General features: G+C 40.0%; 1 protein-coding gene across 4 annotated transcripts; it reads left to right on the top strand.

The window, feature by feature from the left end:
- On the top strand, positions 8208-11449 carry LOC109132702 (reticuline oxidase-like protein). 4 transcript variants are annotated; one of them, XM_019244898.1, is made up of 6 exons: positions 8208-8753; positions 10305-10354; positions 10719-10771; positions 10899-11035; positions 11124-11194; positions 11278-11449. In XM_019244898.1, exons 1-4 carry the CDS (start codon positions 8272-8274, stop codon positions 10923-10925), a joined length of 612 nt encoding a protein of 203 aa, XP_019100443.1. In that variant the 5' UTR covers positions 8208-8271; the 3' UTR covers positions 10926-11035; positions 11124-11194; positions 11278-11449. The 4 variants fall into 4 exon arrangements, 2 of the variants coding, with proteins under 2 accessions (XP_019100443.1, XP_019100444.1); XM_019244899.1 differs by having other exon boundaries at positions 8210-8753; positions 10965-11035; XR_002037769.1 differs by having other exon boundaries at positions 8704-8753; positions 10305-10445.

The following is a 12335-nucleotide window of genomic DNA, read 5'->3' as shown; positions in this document are numbered from 1 at the left end:
AAAAAAAAAAAAAAAAAAAAATAGAGGTTGTAGTTTTGATTATGCCAAGGACGAAGTTGACATGAGGACATCAGTTACGTTTTTTTTTTGCTGTTAAAGCATCAGTTACGTTTTACGTGTATAAAATTCAAAAAATATATTTGTAGTTACGATTACTTTTTGGGATCCCATTACTCTTTGTAGTAACTGGTTCGTGAAACTTTCTGTAAAGAAACAAAGTGTACTGTATAATGTATGTGTAACTAGATTTTTAGATTAACTAGTCAAAGTTGAATTATAACATAAACGATTAACACAGGGGTGATCATTATTAATTAATTACAATTCAAATGGTCATGAGACATTGTGTTAAGGCTTCACGCCACAATTACTGAAGATAGTGGTGTTGTCGCTATCTTTAGATGTGAAAAACATAAAGTCATGTCGGTATCCATGGAAATTTTTGAAATTAGTGCATATTAGCATTGTTTATCCCTAAAGGCACATATTGTTCCTTGCTTTTAAAAGACATTTAATTTCTTCACAACCTTTAATTATATAATAATTTAAATTTAAACCTTTAGAAGGGGTATTGAATTAGAATTTTAAAAGATTCTGATTTTTTATTAAAATATTCTGTTATTCAATTTGTGATTTTTAAATCATTATCCAAATCTGTTATTGAATTTGGAATTTCTTTAAATTCAGTCAACGTAACTTAAATTATCTTGTTATTCAATTAAAGATTTATAAAAATCATATAAAATCCACTGTTTTTCAAATTTTACATTTTTTTTTTGTAAAAGAGTTTTAACATTGATTTTAAACGATTTTGGAGAGTTCTTTAGTTAAAAACTAGTGAGATAATTTACCAGGTCAAAGTAAAAAAAACTCTAAAATCTCTATATATGGATATATATATGTATATACATAATAAAACACCAAACATATAACTTATATCAAAAGGAATATTTGAAACAACACATATTCTTTTTTTTTAACAACAAACGAATTGACTCAAACAAGCCAATTGTGGAAAGAACAGCTAACTAATGTAACCACATGCGGTTGAGTACAAACTTGTCGTGCTAATCGATCTGCAAGTACATTTGCATTCCTAGAGATCAAGGTTAACGAGAAGCTTGAGAATTCCTCCATATCCACCTTTATGTCGTCGAGATAGGCAGAAAAAGCCGGCCAATCATCTGGTGAGGACACCATCTTCACCAAATCTGAGCAGTCTGTGAGAAAAGCTACCTCTTTGAATTCAAGTCCAATCATACAACGTAAAACCCACACAAAGGCTTCAACCTCCGCGTGAAGTGGGGAGAGACTCCGCCTAAAATTTGAGGCACCCATAATCGGAGAAGCATCGTGAGCCCTCATACACACCCAACCTGCACCCGCAAACTTGTCTGTGTCCTTCCAGGAACCATCCACAAAACAACATAAACTTGTATAAGCAACAGGAAGGGAGGAAACCCCCCAGACCACCCAAGGATTGGGTCATGTTGGAACAATAAATCCCTCCTCATCTTCAACCTGGGCCGCGGACCAGGCTATTGCCTCACTGGCCACCCACTTTGCAATCTCATCCGGTTTTTCTACCACATTTTCAAAAACCTTCGCATTTCGCGCTTTCCAAATGTACCACATAATCCATGGGAAGGCTACCACCTGAGCCCCCAGATTTTGTGCCCCAAGAAAATGGTCTACATTCGCAAACACCGATGTTGTGGGAAATCCAATTGTACCTGTCGGAACATTGGACAAAGCCCACACCTGTCGTGCGGGTGGACACTCAAATAGGGCATGATTAATCGTTTCTAGGGGAAAACCACAATGCATACACTCCAGATCACAGTAAATTCCCCGACGACCTAAGTTAGCCGCGACTGAAAGACAGCTAGAAAGAACTTGCCACATGAAGTGCTGTATTTTTGGAGGACACTTAACTTTCCAAACACTATCCAATAAGAGACATAATCAGGACCATAGACCAACGGCCTAGAGTCATGGGGGGGGGGCAAACGAGCCGTATGATATCCAGACTTAACCATATACTTGCCCGATTTAGTAAAGTTCCAACCGAAAGAATCACTCTGTGGAGTAATACTTAAAGGAATCGCACCAATTAAAGACACATCAGCTGGATCGAAATGGTTAGCTAGCCGATCCATCCGCCAGGTATTAGAACTCCGATCAATAAGATCATTAATCTGGATCGAAGGATCCTTAAAAGAATCCTTGCTTAACGCTGGTCTCGGGAATTGAGCAGGTACCCAGGGATCTATCCATATAGACACAGTATCTCCAGAACCAACCCGTTTAATTAGCCCTTTGCTTACCAGAGAGCGAGCGGAAACAATACTTCTCCACCCATAGGATGGAGAGTAAGATTTAATAGGATCCATAGGATGCGAGTTCCGATAATACCGGCTCTTAAACACCATTGCAAAAAGCGAATCAGGTACTTCTATTAGTCTCCATAACTGCTTAGCCAAAAGGGCGGAGTTGAAATCATCAATATTCCGAAAACCCAGGCCGCCGAGTTGCTTACTCGAGCAAAGATTCTCCCATGCTAACCAATGCATACCCCCAGACTGTCCATTTGAGCTCCACCAAAAGTTTGCAATAGCACTCGTCAGTTTAGACGTTATAGTTTTCGGGATCTGAAAACAAGACATCACAAACGTCGGAACAGCCGTGGCCACCGACTTTATCATCACTTCTTCCCCCCCCCTTCGAAAGCAGTTTGGCCGACCAACCAGTAGTGCGACCCTGTAACTTATCCCGGACAAAGGAAAAAACCTTCGTCTTTGAACCTCCCAAACTTTCAGGAATTCCCAAATATGATCCCATTCCACCTAATTTAGTAATGCCAAGAATCGACTGCATCTCCACTTTTGTATCCGCCGAAACCTTGTGGCCAAATTGAATAGAGAATTTATCCAAATTTATCAATTGACCAGAAACCGCTTCATAGGACCTCAAGACCGTTAAAATAGCCTCACATTCTTCCTTAGTAGCTCTACAAAAAAATAAGCTATCATCCGCAAAAAGAAGATGAGTGATAGGAGGGCATTGATTTGCCACCTTTATGCTTGTAATCAATTTATCTCTCTCTGCCTTCCTAACATTTGCTATCAGCACTTCCGTACACAGAATAAACAAATAAGGTGATAAAGGATCCCCCTGTCTCAAACCCCTTGTCGGCTGAATGAATCCATGTGGTTGTCCATTCAGTAAAACCTTATATTCCACCGATGTAACGCAGTACATGATCCAGGATATCCATCTCTCCGAGAAACCCATCTTCCTGAGAACTTGCTCCACGAAATTCTATTCAACCCGATCATAAGCTTTACTCATGTCTGTTTTTATGGCCATGAATTTCGATTTACAAGAATTGTTAGTCCGGAGCCCATGAAACATTTCCTGGGCAATTAAGATATTATCCGAAATCAAACGGCCTGGGACAAAAGCAGACTGAGTTTCCGAAATAAGTGTTGGTAACACCCGTTTTAACCTTTGACATAAAATTTTAGATATGATCTTATATCCCACATTACACAAGCTGATCGGCCGTAACTCCGCCATTCGAGTTGGTTTCGGCACTTTTGGAATTAGACAAATATGCGTAGAATTCAACCGCTTGTCAAAAGAACCCTACTCGAAGAAAGAATTTACCAAATTAAGTAAATCCGTCTTAACGACATTCCATTCCTTTTGAAAAAATAACGCTGTCATCCCATCCAGCCCTAGAGCTTTATTCGAATGCATCATAAATAAAGCCGCTCTTACCTCTTTTTTCGTAGCAGGACCGGTCATAACGGCATTATCCTCCTCCGTAATCACCGTATTAATCTCCCTGAGAATCTCATCACAATTACCAGAGTCAATTGTGGAGAACAACTCCTCAAAATATGACACTGCCGTACTACAAATCACATCATCATCTGTAGACCACACATTATTTTTATCAAAAAGACCCACTATCCTGTTCTGTGCCCTGCGCTGCTTCGTTTGAGCATGGAAATACTTGGAGTTCCTATCGCCTACCCACATCCATCGGTTCCGACTCTTCTGATACCAATAAATTTCTTCATCCCGATAAGCCTCCCTCAATTGGGAGGTCAAATCCGTAATCGTTTCCGGGGAAGTTGCATCATCTGCCTGGGCCACCGATAGCTGCCTTGTAATAAGGGCGATTACATCCCGTCGGACGGAACGTGTGTCTTCCGCCACTGCGAAATAAACCGCCGACAATTTACCACTTTGTCCACAAAAAGCCCCTGCTCATTTCGCCCACCAGCCGCCCAACCCGAAGAAATGGTACTCATCAATCCTTCCTTACCAAGCCACCGCCTATCAAACACAAATCGCCGCTTCCCCCTTGGACGCTTGGCTCCAATATACGCCAATATAGGCTTATGATCAGACGCCACCATAGGCAAGTATTCTGTCACGGTATCCGGGAAAAGAGCATGCCAGTCCTCATTACCTAATACTCTATCCAACCGACAACGTATTGGCTTTTTGTCCCTCCAACACCGCCAGGACAAGAAATCACCCAAATACGGAAACTCCAAAATCACAACCCTGGATCATACAATTGAAAGACCGGAAATATGCCGCAGGAAGGAGTTTCCCCCCCTCGTTTCTCATGATTTCCGGTCAACTCATTAAAATCTCCAATTACAAACCATGGGAAACTACGAGATATCCCTATTCTTGTTAACTGTTCCCAAACTAAATCCCGATTTTTTGGTACTGGATCCCCATAAATAAAAGTTGAATTAAAGAATTTGCCTTTGTAAACTGCCTCAATATCAATCATTCCATCTAACTCAAAAACAATGGAAACATTAAAATCATCTTTATTATAAAAAAGTGCCAATCCACCACTACAACCAATAGGATCAACAGTTATTAAATTTGAATAGCCAAAATGGCCTACAAAACGTTCCATAAAAGAGAAAGACTGATTTGTTTCACAAAGAAACAAAAAATCCGGACGATGCTGAAACCAAAGGTCCCTAAGATGTCCAATAGTTGCCTTGTTACCCAGGCCTTGGCAATTCCAGCTGAGAATCTTCATTTATCAACCTGTCGGTTTAGGTGGTTTGCCGCCACCCACCGCACCCTTTCCCTTGTCCTGGTTCTTCGGGTTGTGTCTATCGCCCCCCTGCTCCGAATTCTTTGCTGCAGGTTTCCTCCTCGGAGTACGAAGATAAACATTCAGCTTTTTGGAGCCTCCCCCCTTTAGCAGACCCCCTTTGGCCTTAACCTCCTTCTCCCCTTTCAGTTCATTCCCCTCCTTATGCTCCATATGCTCATCCGCACCTGAGGAAATTACAGCAGTGGCTAGCAAACCAGAGCCTACCTCATCCGAAGACTCCTCCGAAAAAGATTCTGCCGCAATCGATCCTTCTTCCGAAGTTGAAACCGCTTCACCAATCGCCTTGGCACCATCCTCCACCATCGCATCCGACTCCAAGCCCTCCTCCATATCCTCAACAACCACCGCAACTTTGACCTCTGACACCTCCGGATCCACAGCAACAGTATCCTCCACCACCCCCAAAATAGGAGGAGAATTCCCCGGCTCAGACACAGAAACCTCACCCATACTAGTATCCCCACCCTCTTCCAAGACCCGAGAATCACCCTGTGCAGGTAGCTGCTCCATCGTTCCTGCAGTCCTCTGAACACATTCCTTATCTCCAGACGGCTCCATGGTCTCCTCTTGAAAGAGAGCTTTCCTCACTTTTTTCTGGACCTACTCCACCACTTGAAACGCCGGAAAGGACTCCCTAACCATATTTTCCCCATCCGCTCCAGAACGGTCTCGTGGAGGAGAGACTACCGGTGCAACGTCTCTGTGTTCAGCCACCCTTGAAGAATCAGCACAGCGACGGGGTCTATGTGAGTCCCCCTGTGAAGACCGAGAGCGACTCCTCTGTCCTCCCGGATGATGCCTGGTCTCTTGCCTCTGAAAACCCTGCCTGGAGGATTCCCCGGTAACCCGATTACGACCAGCATCTAGAAGCCTATTCGCCTGATCACTTTGCATGTCCCTACCGCCAGCCACCGCTCCTCTGTAACTATGAAACCGACTATCACCAGTACCTTCAACCGAAGGAAGAGAGGAAGCAGAAGAAACCACACCTCCTCCAGCTTCTTCCCCACAGAAGTCTTCATGATGACATAGACTAAAACACCGACGGCAATAGCCTAACAATCGCTCGTACCGCATAGAAATAATGGTTTGATCCCCATTGCCAAACTTAATCTCGGATTCAAAACACAGAGGCTTGAAACCATTGATCACCACCTTTACCCGACCTCCATCAATATCCACTTCCTGGACCTCCCCAAGATCTTCACCGATGCTCCTAAACGTGGGATCAGCCCAGAACTGAAGAGGGACCACGAACCCAAAAAGTGAGAGCAGATGGATACAAAGGATCCACCGACGGCTTCCAACGAACCAGGGCCACCATCCAGTGATCGAAATGAAACGGTTCCATTTTGAGAACCTCCACAATATCCTCCTCATTATCGAAATCGAACTGAAACTTCCCAAGCCCCAGATCCGCGCCAACAACCTTGCCCTCCATTTGCCAAATACGAGGAAACAGCAGCATCAAAGCCTTCATGTCTTGCACCCGAGGATTGAAACAGCGACAAATGACAGTCTTCGAGTACCCTTTAATCAACGCCGAGTTATCAAAATGAGGGACTTTAATCTTGCGTTTCAGAGGCATCTCCGCAATCTTTTTCCCCTTAGAGACCAAACTGCTCTGCGACATAGTGGAAGAGACAGAGAAAAACACGAGGGACCAAGAAAGACCAAAAAACACCAAGGTAATGAAACGATGAAGAGAACAATAAGCTTGCGGATGAAAAAACTCTGCTGTGCAAAGCCTTGTTAAATACCCCATCGACAATCCAGACGGATCAAACCATTTAACACCAAATCGCAGAAAAAACCATTGACAGATAACAAATCGTATCAAATCCTTCCCTTGATATCGATACTCAAATCCCAGTACCAAATCCTTCCCTTGAAAGCAGAACTGAAATCGCGATATCAAATCCCGAAACCAGCTTGCACATCCACCCTCCATTGAACAAAACAAAGGGGAACGAATCCCACTTACCAAAATCAAACCTCCATATCCCCACACTAAGCCAAAGACCACCAAATCTGTACAGAATCTTCCAAACAAACTGAATCCCAACATATCCGAGAGAGAAGTAAACCCGAATCCTACACCATATGAAACCGCATAGACCCAGGTCTCCCCAAAAACCCAGATCCCCCAAATCTCCCGCAATAACAACGCAAACCAAACCGCATGAACCCCATCTCCACCATAATGGACAGCCCGAACCGTTTCCCACTAGATATGAGACACCATCTCATTGTTGGGTCGAAACCCTAGAGTCTTCTCGCCATCGCCGTCGCTTTTTTTTCATTTAGAACAACACATATTCAAAACAGAAATATTAAATAGTTGAATTAAAACACTAATAATATTATATATTTATGTATTATGAATATATATTTTCAAATTATTTTTATTTATTGAGTTTCTAAGCTAAAAAAAAGTTTATATCGTGTTTCGAAAACGAAAACGGAGTTTCCATCATGTTTCCAAACAGAGATTTCTAGGAATTGTGTTTCCAAACAGAGATTTCTAGGAATCGTGTTTCCAAACAGAGATTTATAGGAATTGTATTTCCGTGCCTTGTTTTTGTGTTTCCGTGACTTGTTCGTGTTTCTCCAAATTTTCGTTTCTGAAACGTTTTGAAAATGGAAAACAAACCTTAAAAAGAATTTCCATGCAACATAGATAAAAAGTAACGATATAAAGTTACATCAGATTTAGATGTAAAGATTCAGATTATATAGCATCGAAGTAAAGGACAATGCAAGGAAATGACCTAATTACTTGGATATTCTATCATTTCCTTATTTGGTAACAAAACATCATGTTCGATTATATGCTTAAGTGATAAACTCCAAGAAAACCCTTATTTTCGAAGTAATCAGAAAAATAAAAAATAAAAAGAGTTGTAGCAATGAAATTTGATACAATATTAGTAATAAATAAAAGATTAGAAGTATAATGCAAATCTAGCAATGATGTAATATTTACACCAACTTTACGTGTAAGCCATCTCACAATACCTCACCACACATACATCAACCTCCTATATAAACCCAAACACATACCTCAAACAACCAAAAGCAAAAAAACCTCATTTACATTTAAAAAAATAATGGCGTTTGCGATACCGATTGCGTTTCTTGTAACGCTACTACTAGTCTCGGTTCCATCGTCTTCATCCACCACGCTACAACAAGATTTCATGCAGTGCCTCGTCGACAACTCCGACGTCTCGTTCCCGATAACGGCGTCGTTTTTCTCACCTGACCAAAACGCTACTTTGTTCAAAGAGGAGCTTGAATCCACGGCGCAGAATCTCCGGTACTTGACGCCGTCGAACCCGAAGCCTATCTTCATATTCGAGCCTTTGTACGAGACGCACGTCCAAGCAGCGGTCGTGTGTGCCAAGAAGCTTCAGCTTCAGCTGAGGGTACGTAGCGGTGGCCATGACTACGAAGGGCTCTCGTTCGTCGCCGAGGACGAGACGCCGTTTGTGGTCGTCGATTTGTCGAAGCTTAGACAGGTCGACGTCGATCTGGACAGTAACAGCGCGTGGGCTCATGCTGGTGCTACCAACGGAGAGGTTTATTATAGGTAACGCTTACGCATAATTTTATATAGCTAGGCCAAACTTTTTGAATAGGAAAGACGAAAATTGAAGCATAACACCTAATTTTTGAATAGCGATAATTATTCTTTTTTGTTTACTAACAATTAACGAAGGTGCTTCACTTAAGTTTCATGGATTTTTTTTTTTTTTTTAATTGCTGATTTATTTTGGTAGAACTTCGCAGTATTTTGACTTCAAATTGTAACGGAAGGGGTTTGACATCTTCAGCTACGATATTTCCTATTACCTACTGCCATTTGGGGAAACCTTTTTTTTTTTTTCAATCATAAACTTTATATTAGTGGGATTCCCTAGAAGCGTCGGTTGAGGGATGGCTTAGCTTTTTCTTTTTTTTGTTTGCTTTTTTCTGTTCATGTTACAAAGCATTTGTACGTACATTTGTGTGGTTAAAAGAGTCGGTAACATCGTAGTCTCTTTTCCCGCTAATTTAATTATTTATTTTTCTTTGTCATCTACATAGTTGTTTTGTCATCTAGAATTAACATTAATATATTGACAAAAAAAAGAATTAACATTAAATACACAAAATATGTAATAGTACATTCACTACAAGAAAAGTCCACATTGATAGCAATAGATTATAGCTCATTCTCTTCAACAGCTATGAAAAATATACTTTTTTTGTTATTACCATATAATAGCACTAGAAAAACGCTAAGATAAAAATTCATTAAATGAGAACCTAAAATCGTTTATTCCGCCAATACTTAGATGAAAATTTTCGTTTAAGCGTCTTTTAGATCCAATTTTTGTTTTTGTATCAAGAACCAAAAAATTTAAGTGCCACGTTTACAGCAAAAATAAAACATTATCCCTTCTCTGTACGAGAAGACGAACAAAACTTCTAGAAAAATTTTCTTCCCCAAATTGAAATCTAGGTCTTTTTGAGTCACCATAGACTCCACCGTGAAGCTCGTCGGCAGCCTCATTTCGCGTCCATTCCGATGTTATATCTCGGCGACAAAGTGATTAACACGAAGAGATCGAGAGCTTTTGATTCTCGTTGCTGATACCGGCGACAAAGACGATGGTTCTTCTTTCGAAGCCTTCTTCTTCTTCCTCTGCTTCTTCTCTCTTCTGTCTCGCTGAAACTTGATTCGAAACCCGTTCTGAAACTTGATTCGAAACCCGATCTAAACTCGATCCCAATTTGTTTGTCACATCTTTCACTCTCGATCCCTCTCAGTTTACAATCTCTTCTGAACTCGTCAAGGTTTCCCTTCTTCTCAATCATATTTTGCAAAGTAGTAGCTCGATCTCTCTCCGTCGGGTCGTCGCACGGTTTCAGATCCAATTTGCTTTTGATTTTCATGTTCGATTATTTGCCTATCACTTATCAGTCTTGCTATTGTAAGAACTCTTGTTGATTAGAAGTGATGACATGCCTTTTAGATTCTGTATGGAGTTGTAAGATGATATATTTCATGAGTACAATATCTATTGAAAGTGACTTGTATCTTGTTGCTCATGTTTCTTCTTTGAACCTCTGATTTTGGTTTCTCACTGTGAAACAGGGTGATACATTCAACAATTCTCATTTCACAGACTCAAGGAACAAATCTCGGTGACTCTTCTTCTTTTCCTGTTGAGAAAATTAATCGCCAAATTATATGAAGCTTTGTTATATGTATTCTTGATGGTGAAAAACTGATAATGTAAGCCATGGCTTAAACCGTGAGTCTAGCTTTGCTGATTGAGAATTTTCTGGATTTTGTGGTTTCTCTATTCATTATTGTTTTCGATTTTAGTCAATGATTCCGAGTTACTATCCAAAATTTGGCAACATAAGTTTATTGAGCCAATGAGATGGCAATGGCTATGATATCTGTTGTAGTTTCTAAAATTTGTGAAAGTTGCTGTCTGCTGACTCTTGGAATTGAGAGTTCCAGTTCTAGATTAGATTGAGGTCTTGTGATTGTTAACTGCAGGACAAGAAGTCGAGTACAAGAAGTCGAGTATAGACTTGGGATCATTGCTACAGGTTATACGTTCTGATCTCTAGTTTTTCTAACAATTTATGTCTTTGATTATGCCTTGTTGATTTAAGCTCTTTGTATAATATTTTGACTGGATGCTTTTCTTATAATATTGTCATTGGCATTCACTAGCCCTGTTTTCATCCGATGGATCTGTGATAGCATGGGTTGAAATCTTGAAGCTTTGTTATGGTCTAGGACTAGGTTTCGAAACAAGAAAAAGGCTTCGGCATGGTGATAGCTCTATGCAACATCATTTGCCAACCTTCGTGAGTGTCTTTTAGAGTTTACGGAATTTCCAACTTAGCACATTTAGTTTTGGATTTTAACGGCTTTTATCTACTGATTTTGAAACAGGAACACCAGAAAGAGAGTGAGTTCCTTTAGCAAAGAACAAGAAACATATAAATTAAGGAACTACACGAGAAGTAAGTGTCTCGCCTCATCTCCATAAACTCGTTATGTGCAACAATTTTAATGACTGTTGTTTTTCTACTGTATCTATGTGCAGCTTTGGATACTTGATTCATATATTCAAAGTGAACTAGTAGCTGTTCATTGGACTGTTTCAAGAAACGCTAAGTGAGCAGCTAAAAGAGACCCTTTGCTACAAGTAAGAAAAGCTTTGAAGGGTTACATGTACATGTCAAGTAGTGTTTCTATTCTTTTTGATGTTAGTTTTATTTTATTTAAGACTTGGTGACACTTTGTTATGTAAGACTTATTTTGGTTAATGTAATTTATGTTATGTATGTTGATTATTTTATGAAATGTAAAAATATAAATCTATTTAAATAAATTTTGAAAAAAAAAATTACAATAATAAATAAAATAGCATTAATTTTGTGATACAATAAAATATATTTATAGCATTCGATTATTGCTATGATATAGCTACGGTAGAAGCTCCTAGCATAGCGTGTAAAATGACTTATAACATTATCTTTAAAAATTTGAAAAGCGGGATAACATAGCATTTCTGTACTGCTATGGTATAATACTATACCATAGCATACGAACTTTTCGCTATCATATGTGAGGTATCTACAATAACAGTGGCCTAATATAGCATTTGTAAAAGAGCTATGAATTACATATTATAGCGTTTCTCTCGTCCTAACAATGTACATATTTGTTGTAGTGATTAGTAATTTAGTACTAGTCATTAGTTTTAGTATAGAATTGAATTAACTTTTAAACAACGTTAATAATCTAGTAGTTTGTGTGTGTGTTTTTTTAAGGGTGTCACGTCGTAACTAGCAATTAGTGTTGTCATCACTTGGTTCATAATATTGCATGTAATTGATCTAAACATTTGGTTGGAACCAAAGTAAAAAACAAACCGAGCATGGTTAAGTTTCGGTTAATGCATGATCCGGTAATTTAATCGGTTAACCTTTCTTTGGTTTAAAGGATCCAAGAAAAAAGCCAGACCCATGGTTTCCCGGCGGGTTTATGCTCAAGCCTTGGCATGGGCGGTCACTTAGTCGGCGGAGCTTACGGTTCGATGATGCGCAAGTTCGGTCTCGGCGCTGACAATGTCCTGGACGCGAGAATCGTCGACGCCAA

This window comes from Camelina sativa, chromosome 4, assembly GCF_000633955.1.
Source record: "Camelina sativa cultivar DH55 chromosome 4, Cs, whole genome shotgun sequence".
NCBI classification, from domain to species: Eukaryota; Viridiplantae; Streptophyta; class Magnoliopsida; order Brassicales; family Brassicaceae; genus Camelina; species Camelina sativa.
The sequence above is the reverse complement of the archived record's forward strand: the minus strand, read 5'-3'. Positions and strand labels throughout refer to the sequence as shown.